Here is a 24,465-nt window from a genome sequence, read left to right as displayed (position 1 = left end):
ACAAAATTATAGATGTACTTTTGAAAATTTCGATTATACTATACATATATTTCATAAAACTTTTTTGGATAGATAAAAGCATGGAATCCGCTTTACATAATAATATATGTATTGCGTAAAAAAAGTCAAGCAAGAGAAATTCAAATATTTTTTGAATTAATAATATATTTATCTTTGCAGAATAAATTGCTGTCAGTCTTTATCTACTTTTTGAAGTCATTTCATACGGGCAAGTAAAAGTAGAAAACAATTATATTTTATAATAAAAGCATACAAAATGTTATATAAACGACATGAAAGATGTCATAATGCTTTTTATCTTTAAATTTTACTACTCTCACTTTAAACTGATAGCTCCACTTTTATTTTCATCACTCACTATGTTACTTTTATTACTAAACATGAGTGAAATCTTCGATTTGTGAGTTTATAGCATATTGAGCTGCGGGTACATGACGGTCTTACATAAATGACGTATTTATCGTGATACAGTATTTATTGCGAAATAAATGCAAATGAACAAAAAATTTACAATATTTTAATTCATGAGAATTAATAGTATTTTTGGAGTAATGAAAGAGAGCTAAATTATACATTCACTAAATTGCTATTATAAGATTATATTACAATAATAATTTTCACTTTATTATTCATAATTAAATATAAAATATTTTTCATATTAAATATAAGAATATTAAGTAATATAATATTAAATGTATTCTTATATTTAATATTATTTTATTTAATTCTTATATTTAATATTCTTATATATTTAATATATAACTATTCATTTAATTCTTCTATGTTTAATTATTCCTTTTCATTAAAGTCTTAGTCAAGTCTTTATCATTCTAATATGTATTTAAAACTTTTTTAAATGTCTAGCAATTTTAAACTGCGTGTCACACGCTTGCTTTTGTAATATTATAGCTTGTAATACGATTGTAAAGTTTAAATGGCATGTGTTACAATGAGCGCAATCGATCCGATCAATTTTGTATAAATCGATTCCACCGTTTCCGATGAATAATGACGGTGTCATTGGCCCGTATAAATGAAAGCCATTTCCTTATTATGGGTAGGATGCATGGAAACGCATTTAATGGAATTTTAAATAACGGCAAATTTACATTTAAATTAAGAAAATGCATGTTATTACTTAAATAAAAATTCTTTACAATTAATTATTAATTAAAAATCGCTATATCGTATTGTAGCCGACATAGGCATATCTCTCATCGTTAATTAAAAAAAGAAATCATCGAACACACACGAATACAAACATGTATATAGATGTCAAACTAACTTTTGTCAATAATAATTATAAGAAATATCAATAATTAAATCATCTAATAACGCTTTTTTGTTTACAGCTAAAAAAAATGACGCGCGAGATTTACAGGAGGACTATCTTTCCGACGATCGTTCAAACGCAGATTTATATCGCGAGCTGTTTTACCGAGCAAAACTGTTTTACCGGCCGGATAATTCGCGCTTGCTCCGCCAGAGGCGCTCGGCCAATTGGGGCGCGAGCGAGCACGGAGTGAGTGCGAGTCGTCGACTGTCGGGCGAGCAGTCGTGAGCTTTCGGTCGATCCGGTTGTTTTTTTTTTCGTCAGTGCGCCTATTGCGTTCGTAACGCGTGAGATTTTTGCGCGTCTCGTCTCGAAGTGAACGCGCGCGTCCGATCACCCCGATACGTCATTAACCTCGAATCGCTCCGCGTAGTTGACGCGCGACGTCAATCGCCTGTACGGGCGTGACGAGAGGAACGGTACGTCGCGGCGCGTAGCGTCGCGTTAAAATGGGAGCTCGCGCGGCCGAAAAGAGGCCAGCCTCGTCTCGGTCGCGGCGCCCGATCTCGTACGCGCGAGAAACGGCGTTGTAAGAGGAAGAGAGGAGAGGAGCGTCGCGAATCCCGCGAGGATAACGGAGAAGGAGAGAGAGAGACGACGGGAGGAGCGCGAAAGCGAGAGAGACGGGAAGAAACGAAGAGGGAAGGAGAGAGAGAGGAAGAGAGCATCGTCCTCCGAAGCGTCGTGTTGTCCTTGCCACGACACTAACCTTAGTCGGTGTTGCTCGCTCGACCGTGATCAACGTCCATCCGTCGATTAAGCGAGGCTCTCTCTCTCTCGTTGGATCGCGCTGCTATCGGAATGCTATCCTCGCCGCCGTCGTCATCGTCGCCGTCGCCGTCATCGTCGTCATCGTCGTCGTCGGTGTTACGCTAAAAATATGCGGCAGTGAGAAACGCACGGCGGAGCACCGCCCGTGGCAGAGCGAAGCGGCTGGCTCTCGGCTGCGTGTGCTAGGTCCGGAGGTGCCGGACGGGGCAGGAGGGGGAGGGGGAGGGAGAAGGAGAGAGAGAGAGAGAAGAGAAGAGAAGAGGAGGCAGGCAGGATCCCGCTCGAGGGAGTGAAGAAGGGGGTGATCATCGTGTTCGCGCGACAACCCATCGACGGAAGGATCACCGAGGAAAATGGCGGACCTCGAGGCGGTGCTGGCCGATGTCAGCTACCTGATGGCCATGGAGAAGAGCAAATGCACGCCGGCCGCCCGTGCCAGCAAGAAGATTATTCTGCCGGATCCTAGGTACACGAGTTCTCCTTACTCCTTACTACGCGATTTCCGGCGGCGGTGCGTGCGGTTCGATACGAGGAGGAGGCGGACGGCGGCGGCCGGAGGACCTCTCCCCATTTCCTGCCCCTCCCTTCTCTCTCTCTTCCGCTTTTGTTTTTCCCGTTTTCTTCCTCCTTTACCTTCCCAATCTTCCTTGTCTCGCACGCTCCGCTCGAAATCCCAGCTCGAGTCCGCCGATGCATCCTTCCAGCGACGACGTCTCTCGATCGTCCGCCTCCTCCTCGCCATCGAACCCGGTTTCCCGAGTTTGGGGAATAAAAAAATGTTTACAAACAGCCGCGATATCGAAAGTCGACGCGCCAAACTCTTGGGGAGCCGATCCGTTTCCGGTTCTCTCGATAGTTGGTGTTGATACGGATTCGCGTAATGTCGAAAAATAATCGCATTCTCATACGTGTATATTTGTTGGAGGCTCGATCTCGATAAATCTCGAAAATGAATTACGTTATCCGTTTCGCGTGAGATGTTTTGACGTGGAAACATCTCTCTTTGACCGACAATCTATCTCGGATCTCTCATCGTAAAGAGATACCAATATTCCGAGTCAATCTCCACACAGAAATATATAACGTACACACGATATACGCTCGCATGTTAAACTTTGGTTTATCTTGGGGAGATTAAATTCCCGGGATGGAATAAATTTCGTTCTATCGATCACAATCTCTCTCTCTCTCTTTCTCTCTCTCTCCCTCTCCCTCTCTCTCTCTTCCCTTCCCCTTTTTTCGGAAAATCACTCGTTTCCGATCATATATCGTGGATCGATACTTTGCATCGATTATAACTTGCTAATGTTTACACTGTCGGTGTTATTTTTGGTCCGCAAACCGCGGATATTACCGAAGCTTTCGCTCCGTGAAAATAAGTCGACTCGGTAGCAGGCTTCGTTTTTGCTGGCGACTTGCCAAGCGAACGCTTCACGTGCACGGCCGAAACACTGAATAAGGTAAAACTGCGTGTTCGAACGGCATAAAGGGTGGTGTCTGAGAGTAATGAGTGGCTAGGAATTTCCACGGGATGACGTATCTCTCCCAGTATTCGTTATTTTCTTTTATCTAGCCTGTTAGAAAATATCTATATCTGCAAAATGACATTAGAAATATCTTCTTTTATCTAGCCTGTTAGAAAATATCTATATCTGCAAAATGACATTAGAAATATCTTCTTTTATTTAGCCTTCTAGAAAATATTTGCAAAATGACACTAGAAATACAAAACTCGGGAAATTCCATTAATTATGAAACTATATACGTCAGGAAAATATATATTCAAGGAAAATATATACGTCAATGTATCGTTAATAGAAACATGACAGGTTTAAAAATCTAGTAGATTTTTTTCCTGTGTGTCGAAACATTTCAACCATTTTTTTTTTATCTTTAATTCTTGTTAAAGAGTACACGTCTACAATCGGATATGTTAATATCCGGTATTTAAAGGAACATTTCGTGACTAGCTTTCATATTATTCGTGAGAAAACACGAAGTGTTTAAAGCGTACAATTAATTATGTAAACCACGATATGGTTTTTAAACATCACAGAGAAACCTTTGAACGTAAGCAAACAAGCATTTGACAGATTAATCAAACTACTGCGGTTTAGAAAGAATTTTCAAAAACAAACCACGTTAATGCTTTTATTTTTAATCCCTTTCGTTCCATTAAACGATGCCGTTTATTCTCCGGATTAAAATAGAGAATCATTGTGTAATAATTTTGTTAGTTCCTTGTCAGTGTCGGAGTACATATTTGGCGCACCCAACTTGCGTGAATGAATGACGATGCTGAATATCGGATTACATCGCTGTCCCCGTCTATCGAGGCTTTAAAAGTCGATAATCTCGTGGCATTTCGAGCGCGAGACGTCTTTTTCGTCAAATATAATTACGTTTCAATTACACGGTGTGTACGCAAACGGAAGTTCCCCGTCGGCGAGCAGCTTCGTAGAAAGAGTATCGATTATTCCGCGGAGCTATATATCTCTCTTACACGAAAGTTCGCTAAACTGTATTCGGCTAGGAGCAAAGTTCTCGGAGCGTGATCGATCCCGGGCAATTCCTTCAAAGCCATCGACACCGACAGCGGTAGCGGCGTAATTAATCGCGTATAGACATTTGATTGCGCCGTCAAATACACGGATATCGCGCGCGACCTCCCTCCCCCTCCTCCCCGCGTCCTTAATCCGTATATACAGGGTGTTCTGAAAAGATATGTCAAAAATTTAAGCAGATATTCCTCACACCTGAAGGATGAAAAAATGTTATATGGACGTAGGTGCGGAAATGCTTATTTCAGGAGTTGTGTTGAAAATACTGTTAGCTGTGTTACTTACACAAGGAAAAATTTATAGGATTAATTATTGTAGACGACAATCGTTTAATTAGACTTATTTACATTTGGTCTTAATGTGACCTTGAGCTCACCATTTTTTTCCTGAATACAAGCCTGGCGTACAGCGGATTGTCTCGCAATCTGTAGTGATACGGTTACGAAGATCTTGAATATCACGCACTGGTGGCATTTTTGAACGTATCCGTGAATCGATGCATATTACTGCTTGTATTTCAGGAAAATGATGAACATTTTCAACATTTATTGTAACATACTCAAAGTCACATTAAAACCAAATGTAAATAAGCCTAATTAAACGATTGTCGTTTACAATAATTAATCCTAAATTTTTCTTTGTATAAGTAATACAGCTAAAAGTATTTTCAACATAACTCCTGAAATAAGCATTTTCGTACCTATGTCCATATAACATTTTTTCATCCTTCAGGTGTGAGGAATATCTCCTTAAATTTTTGACATACTTTTTTTAGAACACCCTGTATACGTATCCTCAATATTACGTCTCTGCGATCGGAAGAATCTACAGGCTATTTGTGCGAGTGTCTCGTATTACAATTGAACGTAATCTCACCCTTACGTCGGTGCAAAGGTCGGATTGAAATTGATGGCCGATATGTATAAACGAAATACATAACTCTTGTATAACGGAATAACAGGGAATGCCGCGACGCATGGTGTAGCTTAATGAATGGGTTATGTCATCGTTCTCATTTCTATGATTAATCAATGAAATTTATCTCCGTAGATCTCACGCATTTGCATTCGATCGCGGTAATAAGTAAGCTATAAAACGTCATATTTTACGGGAATCGTAAAATCAAACGTCTGTGGAGGGTGAAAAATGAGCTTGGTCTACGATTGAAAAAATGCAATTTGTCTCTAGTTACTACGCGCATAAAAAAATGTTTCCAATTTTCTTCAACCTTCGGTTATTATAGAGCGAGATCAGATCCGACCTCGATGGATGCATTTTAAAAAATGTCAGAGTGCGCGAGTTGTTTTTAGCTCATTATTTTTGTAACGCTTTATAACATTACGAACGCGGTTAATTTGTATTATTCATCATCGAGGCGATCGTCGAGAAGTAAATTCAAGTAAAAATGGCCTGCCCCTTTCTCTCTTTCTCCCTTTCGCGCCTAATTCCACGATGATCGACGGGATAAGACTCGGATACCGCGACTCGTCAAATCGATATTCGACGTCGACGTTATTAGAAAGGGAAAATTGCACGCGTGATAAACTCATTCGATGGCGAGTTTGAACGATCGAATGGGGACACACAATGCCGACGGTCTTTTTTTCTCAAATAAACTGTAACCAGGTCATATGCTTAGTTTACGTAGCGTAGTAATCGCTGAGAAGCTTAGTCGACTAATATTAGACTAAAATTAACCCCGACTAAAAGCGTTGACACTGGTCGAGTATACTCGACTTGTCACATCGACCCAGTCGACCGTTACGTCGACTGTAAATCCGGTATAAGTCAACGTTAACGCGCTGTCAACGGCGACGTCGCAGTCTCTCCTCTCGTTCAGAGTGCTGGCTAATTAAAAAAAATCGCATACACAGCGGCGACGGTCAGATTATTCATGATAGCATTAATGCAGTGACACGTAGCGTACCCTCGCACCTTCACGCGGCCGCCAAGTTAAAAATGCGTGAACGCGCATCTGGAAGCACGATAACTATCCCTTTTTTCGCGCTCTTACGGACCTCGCAGAGGGATCGCGCCACTCGTCGCGTAAAATAAGATTCCGAAGGGGGAGGAAAAAATCTAGCGCCTGTAAGATTGATCATTAACTTGGTAAATTACGAGCTGCGCTCGCAACCTGCGCATAAAACGAGAAATGCTACGTATCATTTATGTGATATTTAAGGATGTTTTGTACGTACAATCCCAGTAAAAAGTAGCTGAAAATCAATATTGACGAATATATCCACTTTTGGTGTATTTTGAGTATGATAAATTGTGTGGAATATTACGATTTGATCTTAGCTACAGTGCGGAGATGTATTTTTTTGTATTTATTGCGTTTTTACTGAAATATTTCGAATTTTGTGAATCGAAATTATTAACTTTTGACAGAGAATTTCGCCTTGTGACAGATACATGCTAACTTCATTGAATTATATTTAATATCTTTTTAACTAGTTAGTACTTGTATAATATTATTTGACCAAATATTTCCTCTGTATCTAAACTTTTGCAAATTTTAAACAAATTCTGAATATTATTTCCACGTGTTTTTGTCATTTGAATCGACGTGGTTATACGTTTCCCATAAGAACACATGTTAATTCGGTGCAAATTAAAATATTATCCTTATAACTTGTGAACGCTTTAGTGAATCGATTTAAAAATTGTACTGAAGAGTCTAAACATATGTAAGGACATTCTGTACAATTTTCATTAAATTCTCAATATTTTGAAAATAAGTACGAAACATCCTTAGGCATAAATGCTACGATCGACGCGAGATTTAAGGATGGAAAGATTTAACAAAAGAAATGTACATATTTCTCGAAAGTTAAGATTTTCGATAAAAAAGAATTTGTCACGTAGGCGGGAAAATCCAAGAAAAGATTCGTCAAATTTATCGAGAAAGGTATCCTTCAAAATTATCTTCGTTGCCAGCGCTTAGCTTTTATACTCGGCATTTTGCGAATGTTGATGTTTTAATGACGAGGGACAGCTTCGTGCGTACTATACATCCTTGAACTATAAAGTACGATGCGATACTGTGATACGGCACGTAGTGTGCCGGTCTAATATAGTAGAAGCTTGAACAACTCAATTTTCGAGTTTAATTAACCGACGTCTCTTGCTCTTCGCGCGAAACAGGCATGCACTCGTTACAACATTTCGATATCTTACTACCGCGATTCCCGGTATGCCAGAGGCAAATGGTAAATTTCCTAGCATACGCGTAGAAAAAATATACGTAGAGCTAACCAAGAGATACCGCTTGCGTATACAATGCGAATGTAAACTATTTACCTTGTTCGTATTTTTTTTTCTGCTTCTCGTCTGGAACGAAACGTCGGATTTTTGGCCAGCGATCGAACCGTGACAATGATAAATTTGATTGCAAAAAAAAAAATGATTGAAAAGATGCGCCAAATATAATTGCGAGAGAAAGATGCAGCGTACGAAAGTGTGTACCTTGTTTCAATCCACAAATAATCGAATCATCGCTACTGTTGACGCTCGGTAAAGTTTACTCTGGCTCTCTCTCTCTCTCTCTCTCGTTCGCGATGTGCGCCACATTCTCGTTCAGTTTCTTCCTCTCTTAACGTGATGTCGACGTGCCGGCGCCTCTCGAGATGCCTCCCTTCTTCAGAATCTTCTTATTCGCAAAACGACTTGCTATAAATCCTCGGATTATTACGACGGGGCGAGTAAGCGTATTAGTTCGAGATTATTAACGTAGCTCTATATTGCCACATTAATCCGTTACTCGCCAGAGTATCACTTACAATGGCACAGATATATATTTAGATACATTTTTCCCGTGTCTGTTTCTTAATTATGCATATATATTTTTTTAAATAGATTTTTTTTATCTCATTGGCACAGCTCTCTTTCACGAGGATTCAAACGCGAGACGGTATTGACATTATCCGTCAGTGTCGTCGGACGGGATCGGTTAATCGTTGATTGGCTCAGGTGGAATCGATAAAATACTGGGCCACTCGTTCTACTCCCGATATTCAGAACGAACGACTACTATTCCTTTTTCGCGCGGAAGGAAATAACTCTGAGCAAATATATGAGGAAAGGGCAGCTGCCAGTCCTTCAGAGAGGACATGTATCGAGGAAGCCACGGTCCCAGATGTAATTAAAGGTAGTAATCAGCGAGCCGGACAAATACACGTTCTCTCTCGTTGCTCTTGCGTCGTTGTAAAAACGCCTGGTTTGCTGTGTAAAAACGAATTTCGAAGAATAAATAAACGAAATAAAGTTCGAGAGAGAGAGAGGGAACCCAGTCACGCGCGCTATCGCAAACTTTCGTGACGAACTCTCGCTAGATTAAATAATTATGTCCGAGTGACATTTGATGCCCGGAGGAGTCGTTTTCTCCTCTTTACGATTTTAACGATATTTTCAAACTCTTTATGTTTTTTTACTCCTCATCATCAATATTAGACTTTTATCGTTTATGCGTCGATGACGTAACTTTGAAAATTACGAATGTAATTAGCATGAAAGTCCGTATAATAAACACTTTATTTGCATCTCATTAGCGAAAAGAAAAATGAAACGTCAAGCGTATTAAAGAAAGTGGTAGCAAAGTATGGTAATCAATGAAAATGAATATTCTTTCTCTCTCTCGAAACGCGATCGCGACGATTTGCTTCTCTCGAGAAAAGGTATTCTTGATAGACGTGACAATTGATACATCGCGCATCCCCATCATGCTACACGTCGTATGATATACGTCGCATTCGCGCATGTTGGCGCGCACAACTGTCACCGTAAATAGTGGGATACCGTCGTGCTACGTACATTAATTACCGTCCTTTATCGACGCTGCAACGCGTTGAGACGCGTTGAATGGTAGCCGCGAAACTACTCTATTCATGTAGGAAAAAAGAGAAAAGGAAAGAAGAGATCGCAATCAAGCGAAGAGAAAGAAGGGGAATGGAGGCCAGGGAGATTGAAGCCCCGAAAAGCCGATGTAAGAGATCCGCTTTGCCTAAAGGGAGCCTAAAGGGACACCCGCACGAGTTCCCTTCGTTAATCCGAAGCCGCTTTTGCGAACAAAGTGTAATTTTTTCGTCGTTAAATCGCTCGCGGAATACGATAGCAGCCGATCGATGGAAATGGATAATGGCTGATGAAAATTCCGATCTACGTCGCCTCGTTATTTCGCTACCGTCGTCGCTTGTTTACGCGCTTTTAACGCTGCGTTCACGGTTTTAATCCCTAATGCCGGGCATAACTTTAGAAATGATTGATATTCGAGCTCGACCGCGGCCGGATCGCATTATGCGACACGAGGATAAATGACGTTACGTCGAATTTCAAACCGATATCGAAGAGTATCTCTCTCGTTTTTCTTTTATTATAGTTCGAGTCATTTTTTTCGATATGATAAATGGCCTCGGGACAAACTCAACTTTGCTATGTGATATAGAGGTGGTGGTTACGTATTAAATATTCTCGTCTACGCACACGAAAGGTTAAATGTGAGTTCTTTCGGCTTGATGGACGAGTATATCTTCTCGAGCGTTAACGACGCGTTGCCTCTGAAATGCTACCTAATCGATGAAATTTCAATGACAGCGGAAAAAAGTATAAGGTCTCTTTTAATCGATATACATACACAACCAAGATACATGACCGCGCGAACGTATTATATTTACATTTCAGATGTATATTTTATAGAAATAAATAAATACGAGTGTGTTGAAGCGGCTTGGCTGCAGCTTTTACCGCGCGACTAGCTAATGCAACCGAGAACGACGCGAGTAATCTCAGTTTCAATAAACTTCTGCCTCCAGAGAAACATTTATTGCGACGCGCGCGGAAGGTCTTGCTTGATTTTTAGGGTGCGAACAGAAATACGCCGCGGTTTACGCGATCTTGGCGCCGTATTTTCCGCATAAACTGATCGTTCTGCCGACTACGACCGTGCCACTTAAAATTCAATTGCCGATGATTAATCGAGCATGTAATCTCGCGATCGTTGGAAATCCTGCGTCCTTGCGGTACAAAATATCGACAAACGATTAAGACGATAAGGTCTATATATCTTTTCGCGGAAATAAGCAATCAGCTGAGTTTTTAAGACGCGAAATTTGGTAGATAGAATTTTACGATTATCGAAATCGCTGGCTGCGTTTCAAAATAAGTATGCGGAACTTCAGATGCTGACGTATATTATTACGATATGTTCTCGAGATTCAAATAAAGACTATAAATACTGGGTGGAAGATTTGTTAAACCAAGATCTCGAACGACCAGAGGCTGAAAAAAACTTGTAGTCCTCGGAAGTGATATTTAATTGGCAACAGGAGAGTCTGTCAGATTGCTATCAGCTTTTTATTTTCTTCTTCTGTATTCTTTTTTTTGTGGGCGATTATGCGAGTCAATTAACTAAACGGATTCCGAACAGATGAATTTGCATATAACTGTCACTTTTTTTCCATGCTCGCATAATATTATGCTCGACTTCAGATTCACTGCGTCGATTGGCATCATCGAATAAATAAAAATCTATCATTATTGTATATAACACTGTCGTATGTGATGGCTGGCGATGTTCCAACCAGTCATTTGGAAACGCGCGAATTTATTTTGTTTGGTTGCAAAGCTCATTCATCCTCTTCCCCTTAAGTTCTCAATACTTTTGTTCCACCATCGAAAATTAATCCATCTTCGATTACAAAAATTGATACAAAACAAAACTTTACAGCTACGCGTTTATCCTTGAACTCTATTGCTTAATTCTCTCCGTGGCTTTTATTTTATCACTCTATTTTATAACCACAACAGTTGTGCGAAGACATTTTCTCTAAAATGCCAAGGATGTGGTTGTTTATTCGCATATTTTTTTTATTTTTTTCTTTTTATAACTTTAATTACAGAAAATATATTTCATCGACATTCAAGGATATTTTCCTATCTTTATTTTTTCGTGCGTGGGAAATATCAACAATAAAATATCGAATGATCCTTCCTAAACACATATATATTCAGCAAGGGTGGGACACGCCAAATGTCAAAGTCAATGACCCGAGAACTCTGACAAGCATTTGTCGCTTCTTCATTCGTTTCCCTTAACGTTTTCTCTTGTCGAATTTGTCGTACTTTGAACGATAAACTGTATGGAGAAGTAAAACTGGAGGCGGAGCGCTATTAAGTTTTGTCAGATTTATGGCAGCGTCTCACGAAGAGGAAAGCTATCGTTTTCCCAACGGAAGTTCGTTGACCACAACAAATTCGCCACAAACTAAAGATCGAAGAACTAAAACTTTGAACGCTCATGTATCGTTCGCGCATTACACGATGGCTCGATAAATATTTACTTAATCTCTTATTTACTCGTCTTTAAATATTTCAAAAATTCCCGAGCTACTCTCTTTAATTATTCCCGTAATGACATGCGAATAAATTGCGACATTAATTTAGTAATAAATAATCGTGCGACTATTAAAGAATTAGCAAGGATAATATAAATGATAAAATGCTTTTACGTCAGGTTGAAATAAGAGTCTATGGCGTAGTGCGAGATGCGTTCGAGAGAATAAATTTTAATATTTCTTTTACAAGTAGTCATTTTACATAATAATTCTTTGAGACTTTCGAAAAACGCTTGGTACTTTAAACTTGCACGATTGCGTGAAATTAATAAAAATCCGACCGTTAACTGACAATCAGTGGCTGGATCGTCCTACTCACGACTCTGATAACTTGTATAATTTAGAGGGATCAGCGCCCCTGGTATCTCTATGGTGACCAATCCCCGAGGCGCTATTGCATAAATAAGAGATACACTATAGGTGGAACGCGGCGAACTTAATTATTCGTTCGCAAAGTAGAAAGGCACTGAATCCAGCCGAATAGACTTCACAGGCGATCGACCAAGTGACGGTGATAATAAATACGGTTAATTGAACATTAATAAAACTGTAAGATTCGAAAATTTTGCGATGGAGTAAAATTTTTAAAAGGAAATTTTCATATAAAAATTTTATGGAGTCAAATTCTTAAAAGGAAATTTTCATATAAAAATTTTAATCCTTCAATGATTAACTATCTTTTACTATCGATTACTTGTTTAATTTTTTTTCACGATAAACTAAAAGTTTTGGAAATAAAAAATAAATGGTTTTCTCTTGCAGTAATTTTAAACGGATAAAAGAATACATTCGATATCATGTATTACCATAAATATTTTATTTTCGGATTTTAAAAAATATTAATCTTTAATTTAATATTAATCCGACTGATATTTTTTCCACAAGTCCAAAGTATTAAATAGCACAAAAAGAAGAGAATTCTCGAGGAATGCGCTTTTAACGTACACGCCCTTTAACATTATCTCTTGAAGAGTCATTGATGATTACATTCTTGTTATCATGAGAACGTTGCTTTTTAACGAGTATCTTTTTTAAATCGCCTAGTCACTTTGGTCATTCGATTAAAATAGCAATTACCATTTGCAGTTACGAGGTGCTTCGAAGTGCATTCATTGAGAAGCAATTGACCGCGATGCTGCGGTGATATCTAATAGTTTACGATGCTCAATTTGACTTGATACTGCTGTATCATTATTTACTTTACCGACCAATTTGCATAAATGCTCATCAACGTGACTTATGTTACAGTTATGGCTAGAATATCAAATTAAAGCCCAAAGTGTTTGTGCGATCGATAAAAATAATCGCAACGTATGATGTAGGTCTGGTTTAAATCATCGACTGGTTGGATTTTTAATCGGTTATAGCGTGTTTCCTAGATTAAGAATATATAGAATATGATTTACTTCTATTTTGATTCTATATTTATTTGATTCTATATTATTTAACAAAACAGCTTGTTTTGTTTAAATTTTAATTTTGATTACAAATTTTTGAACGCAATAATCTGATAAACAAACATGCAAAATATTCGATAAGACTACCTCTCGCATTATTGATCTAATTTTCAATTTATAAAGTATGAAATGCAGGCATCACATCAAGTGGAAAAATAGTATAAAAGTAATTTTAAAAGCAAGAAATTGTATGGTACAATATTAATACTTGTTTTTATCATAATGAGCTTTCTGATAACGTATATTTCTCTGAAATGGTTTGAGAAATATATTTAGAATATAAAAAGTAATTTTTTTTTATTTGTCGTTTACAATCGAAAGATAAGTCTTACGTAAGTATTGCAATTTGCAGACGCGATCGCTCGAATTACTAATGTAATATTTATGACGGTTAATTAGTCGTTTTAATATTTTATCAGGTATCGTAGAGCAGCGCGATATATGAGAAAATAAGAGAGTCAAAGCGATTTTAATTAGCGCCTTCGTATCATCGATGAACTCTACGCCTACGTATTTTCCGTATATTATGCCATGAATCATTTGGATAATTGGGAGAGAAAGAGATACATACTCACTGTATTTTGTCAAATAATTGGCTATTATGCATCTCATCATAGCATTGCGCTTTGTTATTTGAGCACGGCAGAGAGCATTCGTGTTCATGGAAACTCGTAAATCGTCATATCAATGCGATGCGACAAGCTATAACTCTATCGTTTTACATATTGATCAATTTTGCCGTGATATGGATGCAGCGAAACGTATGGAAATTTCGGATCACCGAACATGCTAATATATCTTCCACGAAATGCCGAGCGCATCTTTGATAAGTTTATTATCGACATTTGATGGAATAACTGATCAGGGTTGCCACTCTTTTTCTGAATTCGGAATCTTTGAAAATATTCGTCCTGAATAAAAAATAATCTCTTTATGTCGTCAAGTGTTATTTATTAATTTATTAAAAAAACATTTGGCATGCAAGCGATTGATTGGCAACGTCTCTATAAAAGTAGATACATATAGGCAAACGAACAGCGAATAAATACAGCAAACGCGCAAAACTAAATTCATTTGAAACTTTCTTTAACATACCACTTTAGGAGCGAATTAAACGTTAACGAACATTCCGTTTGCATTTCATTATAGTGTAAATATCTTCCGAACTTTAATAACGAAAATTTGCATTCGCTGTTTGTTGTTCAGTGTACATACTTACCTTTAATTAAGGAAAAAGTCTTATATACATCAAAATTTAACCTCAACTATGAATAGATGTTATATTTTGGAAGAGAGTAAAGTAAGGTTTTCTTCTCTCTTTCCCCTTTTTTTTCTAGAATACAATCTCCGGTCGAAGCTCGATTGAGATGGTAATCTTATATAATTAATTGATGGAGAAATTATCTCTTTTCTTTCATGCTTTACTTTCCAGACAGAATATTGGTCTAATTGTAAATATTTTCATTATATGTACATATATATGTTTTATTTTTGTTTTACAATTTTTTTCTTAAATCTTTGCTTTTTTATTCTTAAACTTTCTCTTTTTAATGTATTTAATTTAGTTTATACTCTTTGTAATAATTTTCCGTAATTATTATCTATATTTTCATTGTTGTGCGTTCATTATAGTTGCTCAAAGAGACAGAGGGCAGGGGGGAGGAAGAGGGGGAATATTAATCTAAAATATTAAGGCTACTTATTAATTATAAAATCAATATTTTTTGTTTCAGTGTTAGGAGCGTTATGCACAGATATCTGGAGAAGAATAACGAAGTAAACTTCGACAAAATATTTAATCAAATGTTAGGTAAGTAAGCTGTTGTTTCGATATTCCATCCTTTAATCGCTATTCGCGACTTTCGCTTTTTGACAAGATCAAAGACAGAAATCCTGAGATTTAGATGATAAATTCATCAATTTAATAATTTATCGAGTTTGTAACGAGGAAAATTTCCTCTCAATAAACGTTTCTATTTGTATTTGACGATGTAACCGAGGTATATGGTACTATTTTAGATATTGGCATATTCTCTTCGATTGATACAATTAGAAAGATGTGTGCATGCACTATTCGCAGATAATTATAGTTATAATTATATTATTATTATACAGAATAATTGTCGCGACTTATGTTTTGCACCGTGAATTTCAAAGATTTTTTTAGCGACAACGTAAATGTAATATTCATTCGCGTAAAAAAAAATTAACAAAAATATCCTCGAGATAATTAACAGTCTCGTTTTAATTGAATGTTTACTATTTGTAAAGCATTATTTTGATACATCTGTTTGAATATCGAATAGAGATTTTTATCTGAGAAAATTGCAAAATATTTCAGATTTAATAATATATTTGATTTTTTGTCGCATAACATGAAATGTATAAATTAATCGCTATCGCTCCGAGATGACCTGGAAAACTCTGTCCTCTTGTTTTTTAGCAGAACCGTGGCGTTTCATACAGATTTATTTATCACTTTTCGTGAAAATAACATCGATGTAGTGAATTGTGACAATATTGTAATATTCGCCGATGTCAAGCAAACTCCACATGTACTTCCAGGTTACCTTTTATTCAAAGACTTCTGCGAGACTGTAGCGGAGGAACCGATTCCGCAACTTAGGTTTTACGAAGAGGTTCGTGTTTTTAGCCCGCACACTATTTAATTACATTTCAGTAGCGTCGCATATATCCATGTATCGTTGAGACAACTGCGTAAAGGAATTTCTTATTTATGCATTGTAGATCAAAGCGTACGAGAAGCTCGAATGTCCGGAAGACAGGAGAAAACTTGCCAGAGAGATCTACGACAATTATATTATGAAAGAGTTGTTGTCGCATTCTCACGTGAGTATAACATGGCATTGAATCGAACGTTCACGTATTTCCTCTAGAGATATCGCTAGAGAAAAATTTTCTCTCTGTGATTTTGATATCATATAATAATATATCTATATATATTTTGTAGGAATATTCACCAGAGGCGGTATCTCACGTGCACAAATATCTCATGAAGAATGAAGTTCCAGTTAACTTGTTCGAGGTAGATCACAGTCTCGTAGCCTTATCTACGTGATTGCGCATACGTGTCGATATTTACATGTCTCACGAAATCCTTTTTATTTGTAGCCGTACATCGAAGAGATTTTCAATCATCTGCGAGGGGAACCGTTTCAAAAATTTCTGGAAAGGTACAACTACACTTTGACGATATGTAAACCGTGCTGCGATTTCTAAATGAATAATTTGTATATGATTTTTTTTATAGCGATAAATACACTCGTTTTTGCCAATGGAAAAACTTAGAATTGAATATTCAGGTATATTTCTCGAATTATTTGTCAAATTATTTTTTTTCAAGGACATCATTTTTGATACTGTATCGTTTAATGGAAATTACAGTTGACGATGAACGACTTCAGCGTGCATCGAATAATAGGCAGGGGCGGCTTCGGTGAGGTATACGGTTGTCGGAAAGCGGATACCGGCAAGATGTACGCCATGAAATGTTTGGATAAAAAACGCATTAAGATGAAACAGGGTGAAACGTTAGCTCTTAACGAGAGGATAATGCTCTCGCTAGTCAGCACCGGAGTGAGTTTTTTTTCTAAATGAAAATATCTTTACGATGAATCATAAGCAATAAATAACGAAACGTAAAATATTGTCGTTGCAGGTAGATTGTCCATTCATAGTGTGTATGACGTACGCGTTTCACACGGCCGACAAACTATGCTTTATCCTGGATCTGATGAACGGCGGCGATTTGCATTACCACTTAAGTCAACACGGAGTCTTCAACGAGCCGGAAATGAAGTTCTATGCCGCGGAAGTCATCCTCGGCTTAGAACACATGCACCGCAGATACATTGTCTACCGTGATCTGAAACCCGCGAATATATTGCTGGACGAGCATGGTCACGTCAGGATATCGGATCTGGGTTTGGCATGCGATTTCTCGAAGAAGAAACCGCACGCGAGCGTGTACGTATAATACTGTTCGAAGCACGATTAAACTTTTCGACGCATATAACGCATCACTCTAGATTTTCTAACTCTCTTGTAACAGTGGCACGCACGGATATATGGCGCCGGAGGTACTTTCGAAGGGCACCGCATACGATTCGAGTGCGGACTGGTTTTCTTTCGGTTGTATGTTGTACAAGCTCTTAAAGGGCCATAGTCCATTCAGGCAACACAAAACCAAGGACAAACACGAGATTGATCGTATGACACTGACCATGGTGAGTTGCATTGAGACTTCTGAGATATTTCATTGCAGTCGTGTGTTGAATCATGACATTGAAAAAAACTTTTGATGAAAAAAAATTAAATAATTTTCGGATCATCACATGTAATCTATTGCTGCGCTGAACAATCAGCAAATATTTGAGCGATTTCGATAAAGATTTCTTTGAAAAAAAAAAACATACTCGAAGATTCGAACAATTTTTTAATCTTTTGCAGAACGTTGAATTACCAGAGACATTTTCGCGAGAGTTAAGATCGCTGTTGGAAGGTTTGCTACAACGAGATGTTAACAACAGACTCGGCTGTCGCGGCAATGGCACGGACGAGTTAAAGGCGCACCCGTTTTTCAGTGGTATCGATTGGCAGCAGGTGTATCTGCAAAAGTATACACCGCCGTTAATACCGCCGCGCGGCGAAGTTAATGCTGCAGATGCCTTTGACATTGGTTCCTTCGATGAGGAAGACACGAAGGGAATCAAACTGACAGAGGCGGATCAAGATCTGTACAAAAACTTTCCCCTAGTCATCTCCGAAAGATGGCAGGCTGAAGTAGCCGAAACTGTGTTCGAGACAATCAATAACGAAGCGGATAAGGTAAAAGAGACTCATCTTAATTGCTTAATATCTTTTCTTCATTGTTGTTTAATAACTGATTGCATTTTATTTTCTCGACAGTTGGAAAATAAGAAAAAGGCGAAACAAAAGCAACGGTTTGACACGGATGAGAAAGGTAACTGCATTGTATTAATATTCTAAGATTTAAGATTAGATGAAACTATAATTGATACAATGTCGATTATTCATATTTACAGGTTCGGACTGTATATTACATGGTTATATAAAAAAATTAGGAGGTCCATTCGCGAGCGCATGGCAAACGCGTTACGCGAAACTTTATCCAAATCGGTTAGAGTTACATCCAGAATCTGCGACTAAGCCCGAGCTCGTGTTTCTCGATCAGGTAAGCGTGTCGCTTACAAAGAGCATATGAAAGGAATAAAGCAGGAATAAAATTGCCAAATTAAAATGTAGATATATCAGCATTTACTTAATAATTGTATAAATTTCAAGTTTTGTTTTACTCGTGAGCAAAAATAATTTTGTACAACATGCAATTTTTTCAGGTCGAGGAAGTCGGGGCAGATTTGCAGCTTGTAAAGGGAGAACAATGCATTGTAATGCGTACAAGAGATGCAAAGATTGTACTTACAAATGCCGTAAGTAAATTTATTTTCATTTAGCGATAAAATACAAATTATATCTCGTACAAAAGATATGACAATTCATGATTTAATTGTTATGATTAGTATGATTTAATTGTTTAAATAGTTTTGAGTGAAAATGTTTTAATTTAAAGTTTCAGTATTTCGTACATTTCGAGTAATAGTTTTTAATGAAACTTAAAAGATTAATGACATAAATGTATTGTAAAAAATTGAAAAAAATTTAAGTTTCTCGAATAGAGAGTTTGAACTTTTTGAATCATTCAATTGCCGAAAAATTTAAACATTAACAATAATTAACTCGCCGTAGGACGAGATAAGCTTGAAGGAATGGGCGCTCTCGTTAAGATCGGCACACAAATGCTCAATGGAGATGCTCGGCAATATGGCGAGGAAAGCAGGTAAGATCTACGGGACTGAGCGAGACGCCGTGATCCCGGCGACGCAACGATCCACAAACGGCAACTAGCCCATCATCGCCGTCACGTGCAACGTTGCACCAACATACTCCAGTCCCACTGCCCCGCAACAGCGACAGCAGCAACTTTTTTTATACTAAACGAATGATGGGGAGAGTGGCGATGAATGAAGAAAGAGATTCAAGTAGAGCGAGAGGAGCATTTCTTGTGGAATGATGTCGGTGACAAAATGCACTCGTAGTGCCTCGTCCTCCGAAAGCTCGCTCTCAATTTTTCGCTGCGGCATTAATAAAAAAAAACAAGCGGATAAAAATCCCTCTCTTGGCACATCTCGATTACAAACGCAACGTCCCAAAAAAATCCCGTTATACGGCGGATAGCGCTGCGCTGTGTATTATAGAGACTCTAGCCAAGTAGTATCGTATCGTGCGTACGTTCTCCCAGGGCCATGAGGATAATGCGCGCATGCCCATATACAACATATACGTACACGTGTACACTCACGAAGATACACATATACTTAATCGCAGCTCCTTCTGGTCACTGGCGCGGACACGTAGGCATCTCGTTATATTTGTACATTAGTTGTATGTGCAATATGTGACGTAGCGACTAGCGACCGACCGAGCGACGAACAAAAATTAACAGATAACACACGGAAAACACGAGACACACATCCGGTAGTGTATTATTATAATCTAGTACTCTATACGCGATCCCGTGCTCTTATTATTTTTTTTACGTTTCGTCGTATTGTTGGTTTACTTAATTTATTTAATAATGCAGGGAGAAAGAGACACCGGTTTTATATCTTGTCCTTACGATGAAATAGAAGTGACCCATTATTTATTATGTTGTTAAGTGCGAGAGAATGAGAGAGAGAGAGAGAGAGAGAGAGAGAGAAAGAGAGAGAGAGAGAGGGAGAACAAGAAAACTCGTTTGTATATTAGCCAAAAAAATCGAATACCGAATATACAAGCAACATGTGTACGCTCGAGTGGATATATGCGAGTCCGCTCTGGCAATAAAATGTGCGATGAACGTAGATGAGAAGAGCTTTCTTTCGTCCTACATCTTGTGTCAATAAATCAACGCTAAAGGCGCGAGTAAGTATTTGTGATCTCCATTATATTATGTTTGAACGGATCGTAATCTTTACGCGTCATCATGATCGAACGATGTATGAAATTAGTAAATGTTCGATTTAGCAAAGTTATACGAGAAAGAATTACATATCAATGTCACGAATGAATTGATTCATGGTCCATTTTTTATAACGATCGAGATTTAATATATTTATGAAAGACCAATTTCTCATTTCGATTAATCATTCATATTAGTTATAATTAAGTAATAATTCATATCTTCTCTGTAGTTTCATTCATAATTTAAACGAATTGATATTCATAATTTGTACGTTTCTGCTTTAAATATCCAACTATTGAACATTTACTGTGCAATTCGTTAAGATATATATAGGGATCGTTTGTAGAATCGTAAAAAAGTTTTATTTTTTAGGCTTATATTAAATAATTATAACATTAAATTTCATCGTAAGATTTACGATACGAACATTATAATTAGCGATCACTGTGATAAAAAAAAGAACATGTATAATAAGAGAAACACACGTCATATTTTATCTGTCACGAATCTCCTTCAATAATAATGCCAGCGTGATATCCACCGATTCGGCTGACTTAAGTCTTCGTTCCAGAGCTTCGAAGTCTACCTTTTCGAGCCAGGCTGGTGGATCGCTTGTTCTTGACGGCAGAGGACATAGCAACCTCTCGACAGCGGCGCACAATCCGCACCACTCTCTAAAGTTCAACGAGTCTGTTATCTCTCCTATCACAGACTTCAGATAGGATCGCTGCTCGTCCGTCAACGCCTTCCCGATCACTTCTTGAAGAGCTTCTTCGACGCTACTCGACGAAATGCGTCGCACGCTGTGCAATGCCTCTTCGTTAAATCTGTTAAATATTCGACCGAAAATCAGTTTTCTTCCCGAAGTGATGTACGCATATTTGCTGAGATATTGAAGTGGCGTTAATCCTGCAACAATCATATCGTGAATAAATCCAAAATCCACAGTGATACGATGAAATAATTCAGGTAAAATACAAATATAAATATTTATGTATAAATATTGATTATATATAATTTCTAAAGTATAGATTGTATTGAAGCATAGAAATATATATATATATATATATATATATATATATATATATATATATATATATAGATAGATTAAAGAAACTTTGCTTAGTGTGCGTGAGGAATACCTTGTATAAGATTTGTTACTTGTTTTAGTATATATTGTTAGATTCTTCCAATATATTGAGAATACATTAATGAACTCTACATAAAACATACCACAAAGACTTTGACTGTCGAGTAATTCAAATCGCACTGCTTGACGAGAAAATACTCTGGGTGCGTTTTGCGCCAATAGACTGGCACTAGCTTGACGAGATCCGCGGAGAGTTGAGTAAGCATCGCCTTTTACCCGTAACGCTTCCTCTAAGGCGATTCGTCTCTAAAATAATTAATTAGCATTTAAAAAAAGCATTTAGCAAACTTGGAAAGATTAATCTCAGCATATTTACTTTAATTGAGAATTCTGCTTCCACCTTATCGCGATCTAGCTCTCGACACAAGTGTTTCAGAATGTCGGGTGCAAGGAAACTCGGAGGCATCGTGTGACTCGTTGTAGGCATGGGCGTCTTCTTAGAAGATGTCGAATCGTCAACATTATCGGTATTAATATGAACCCTGTTACATTGTTTTTTTTCTTGTTGAGAAAATTATTTTTCTTATCTTTTTTTCAATTCTCTCTTCATACATTAAAAAAATATATTGTTTCTATAAATTTTAATGTAGATTTTTGTAAATACTAACGATGGCCGCCGCGATCCGTTTCCTATCTGTGAGACCTGCGTTACCGTAGGCTCGAGCGGATCGCGAACTTCCGTTTGTTGACCATAAGTCGAGCCCCTCCTACACTTTCTTTTACGCAATCGCTTTCCCCGTCTTCGAATAATTATCGGTTGTTCACTGCCGCTATCAGCTTCTTCCTCCACGTTCTTGGATGAGCTCTTTCATCGATTACATTCAACATTATTTTTCAAATGACATAAAATTTCACAAAAAAATTTCACGCGCGAAAGGAGGGCATATGTAGCAGTTTCTAGAGAAAGGTCGGATACTTACCGTTTCGCATCTTTCAGCGATAGGTGAGGGAGGTGACGGAGGAGGCGGTGCGGGTGTTGCTGACAAATGTTGTGGTTTCGAGACCGGCTTACAGACAAGTATCTCGCTTTTCCGGGGCATTGGCGGTAGTTCGAGCGTAAGAGCATGCCAGCTAAAGGTCTCGTTTTCCTAAAATTCAAATGAATCATTAATATTTTTACATACAGAACAATCATCTCAAATAAAATAATTTCATTTTATAATGCATTGTAATATATCAATGTATTGATATATTACAATTGATCTTTTCAAAATTAAGTTAAAGTTAATTAATTTTAGTTTTATCTCATTTCTTAGAGCACATTATCATCTGTTGTGATATAAAGTAACTTATTTATTATTTTTATATCACAGAAAATTGTCTAAACTGCAACTATTATATATATACTTTTACAAGAATCATTCTATTTATTACTAATTAATATTAATATTTAGTAAAATTATTATAATATTAATATTGTTAATAATAGATTATTAATATTATTTTTTGCTTGATGGAAAAGAAAGAGAAAATTGATCTATAATAAAGCAGAAAAAAATGCTGATAGCAGCAATCGAGCGAAACTGGCGTATCTAATACTGACCACCTGCTGATTCTGCGAGTTTGTTCGAAGATCGAGGACGAGGGTGGTGCGCTCGCGCGGAATACAGGTCACCGGTAGGTCCTCCTGCGTCGCGTGGTTAGTTAACGCGGTTGGACCGCTGGCAAGCGTGGGCGCCGGGGTCAAAGGTCGCGAGTCAGTTTCTGTATATTTTCGGAAGAGCTCCTCAGGCACCGCCGAACCAATCATGTCGGTATTGTAACTATCGCCGGCGTCACCTCCGACATTTCCAGTCATCTCGCCTCTGTTCCCGCCCGCGCCCATCGCCAACAGACTCGTCCGTATCATTTCCATTTCCTCCGGCAGTAAAAGAGCTTTTCCCTCGGTTGCCTAACGTTACGAAACATAAATAAAGAGACGAGTATTGTTACATGACAATAAACAAACGAAATAGGAGAGAGAAGATAATAAATTTTGATCAAATTCCTCTGCTTAGTAAACAATTGCTTAATAGTTCTTCAAATATCGCTCTATTACAATATAAAATATAAATGAAACACATAAGTTTCATATCACTCTAAATGAAACTGCGTATTACTATCCTCTCTCTTCGTAACGATGGATAACATTTTTTTACCCATGTATCTTTAGCGCGTCGAACCACCTCCTTTGCCTCGCAATCCGCTGGATGGTTGCACAGTACCGAGCAACCATAAGGATAAGGATTAAAAAGGCCGGCAAACGGTCGAAGGACAAACGGCGCTGCTTTGGTACAACCCGATAATTCCACGCTCTACGTATACGTAATCTCTAAATAAATAATGAAGGCTGATACATAAAGTGACGCGCGTGGCGCCCAGTTTCGTTGGCATAATTTTGTTTTTCTTTTACCTTAGGCTTCGGTCTGCGAACTGGATGAATTCGCGCGGAGATGAGACCGGTCGCACTCGCGATTCCGGGCATTTTGATTATGATAATAGATCGCTCTTTAAAAAACGACGTACGCTCGCTGTTACAATACTGCAACGTACAATACTATAACACACTGTGAGCTAAATAAATTGCTCTCCGACTTCGCTACTTTGATCCTACATGGGGACGTTGCTACGCGCGTCTGATGGGTCGATCGGGGAAACTCGCATCCGTGGTTACGCGATCACATATGCGACTCTTTTATATTCCTATGATATATATGATGAAAATTTACATTTTTCTCTGAAAACAACGACGATTCCTAA

At 38.0% G+C, this 24,465-nt stretch overlaps 2 protein-coding genes across 2 annotated transcripts; one reads left to right on the top strand and one right to left on the bottom strand.

Moving 5' to 3' along the window:
• The first annotated feature begins 1,541 nt into the window (after positions 1 to 1,541).
• Positions 1,542 to 20,663, top strand: LOC105258109 (G protein-coupled receptor kinase 1). Its single transcript, XM_011269190.3, has 15 exons — positions 1,542 to 2,591; positions 15,268 to 15,344; positions 16,100 to 16,173; positions 16,283 to 16,384; positions 16,506 to 16,580; positions 16,667 to 16,728; positions 16,806 to 16,857; positions 16,940 to 17,131; positions 17,214 to 17,521; positions 17,607 to 17,781; positions 18,005 to 18,382; positions 18,464 to 18,518; positions 18,601 to 18,749; positions 18,913 to 19,005; positions 19,322 to 20,663. The coding sequence occupies exons 1-15, from the start codon at positions 2,479 to 2,481 to the stop codon at positions 19,478 to 19,480; spliced, it is 2,064 nt and encodes a 687-aa protein (XP_011267492.1). The 5' UTR covers positions 1,542 to 2,478; the 3' UTR covers positions 19,481 to 20,663.
• Positions 20,664 to 20,904: 241 nt separating this feature from the next.
• Positions 20,905 to 24,190, bottom strand: LOC105258101. The gene is made up of 8 exons (XM_025412253.1): positions 24,119 to 24,190; positions 23,865 to 24,020; positions 23,270 to 23,617; positions 22,647 to 22,814; positions 22,335 to 22,531; positions 22,043 to 22,208; positions 21,810 to 21,972; positions 20,905 to 21,485 (listed from the first exon to the last, which is right to left on the bottom strand). Exons 1-8 carry the CDS (start codon positions 24,188 to 24,190, stop codon positions 21,070 to 21,072), a joined length of 1,686 nt encoding a protein of 561 aa, XP_025268038.1. The 3' UTR covers positions 20,905 to 21,069.
• Positions 24,191 to 24,465: the final 275 nt, after the last annotated feature.

This window comes from Camponotus floridanus, unplaced genomic scaffold (assembly GCF_003227725.1).
Source record: "Camponotus floridanus strain SB8 unplaced genomic scaffold, Cflo_v7.5 scaffold5, whole genome shotgun sequence".
In the NCBI taxonomy this organism is placed as follows: domain Eukaryota; kingdom Metazoa; phylum Arthropoda; class Insecta; order Hymenoptera; family Formicidae; genus Camponotus; species Camponotus floridanus.
This window is presented reverse-complemented; position numbering and strand designations above follow the sequence as displayed.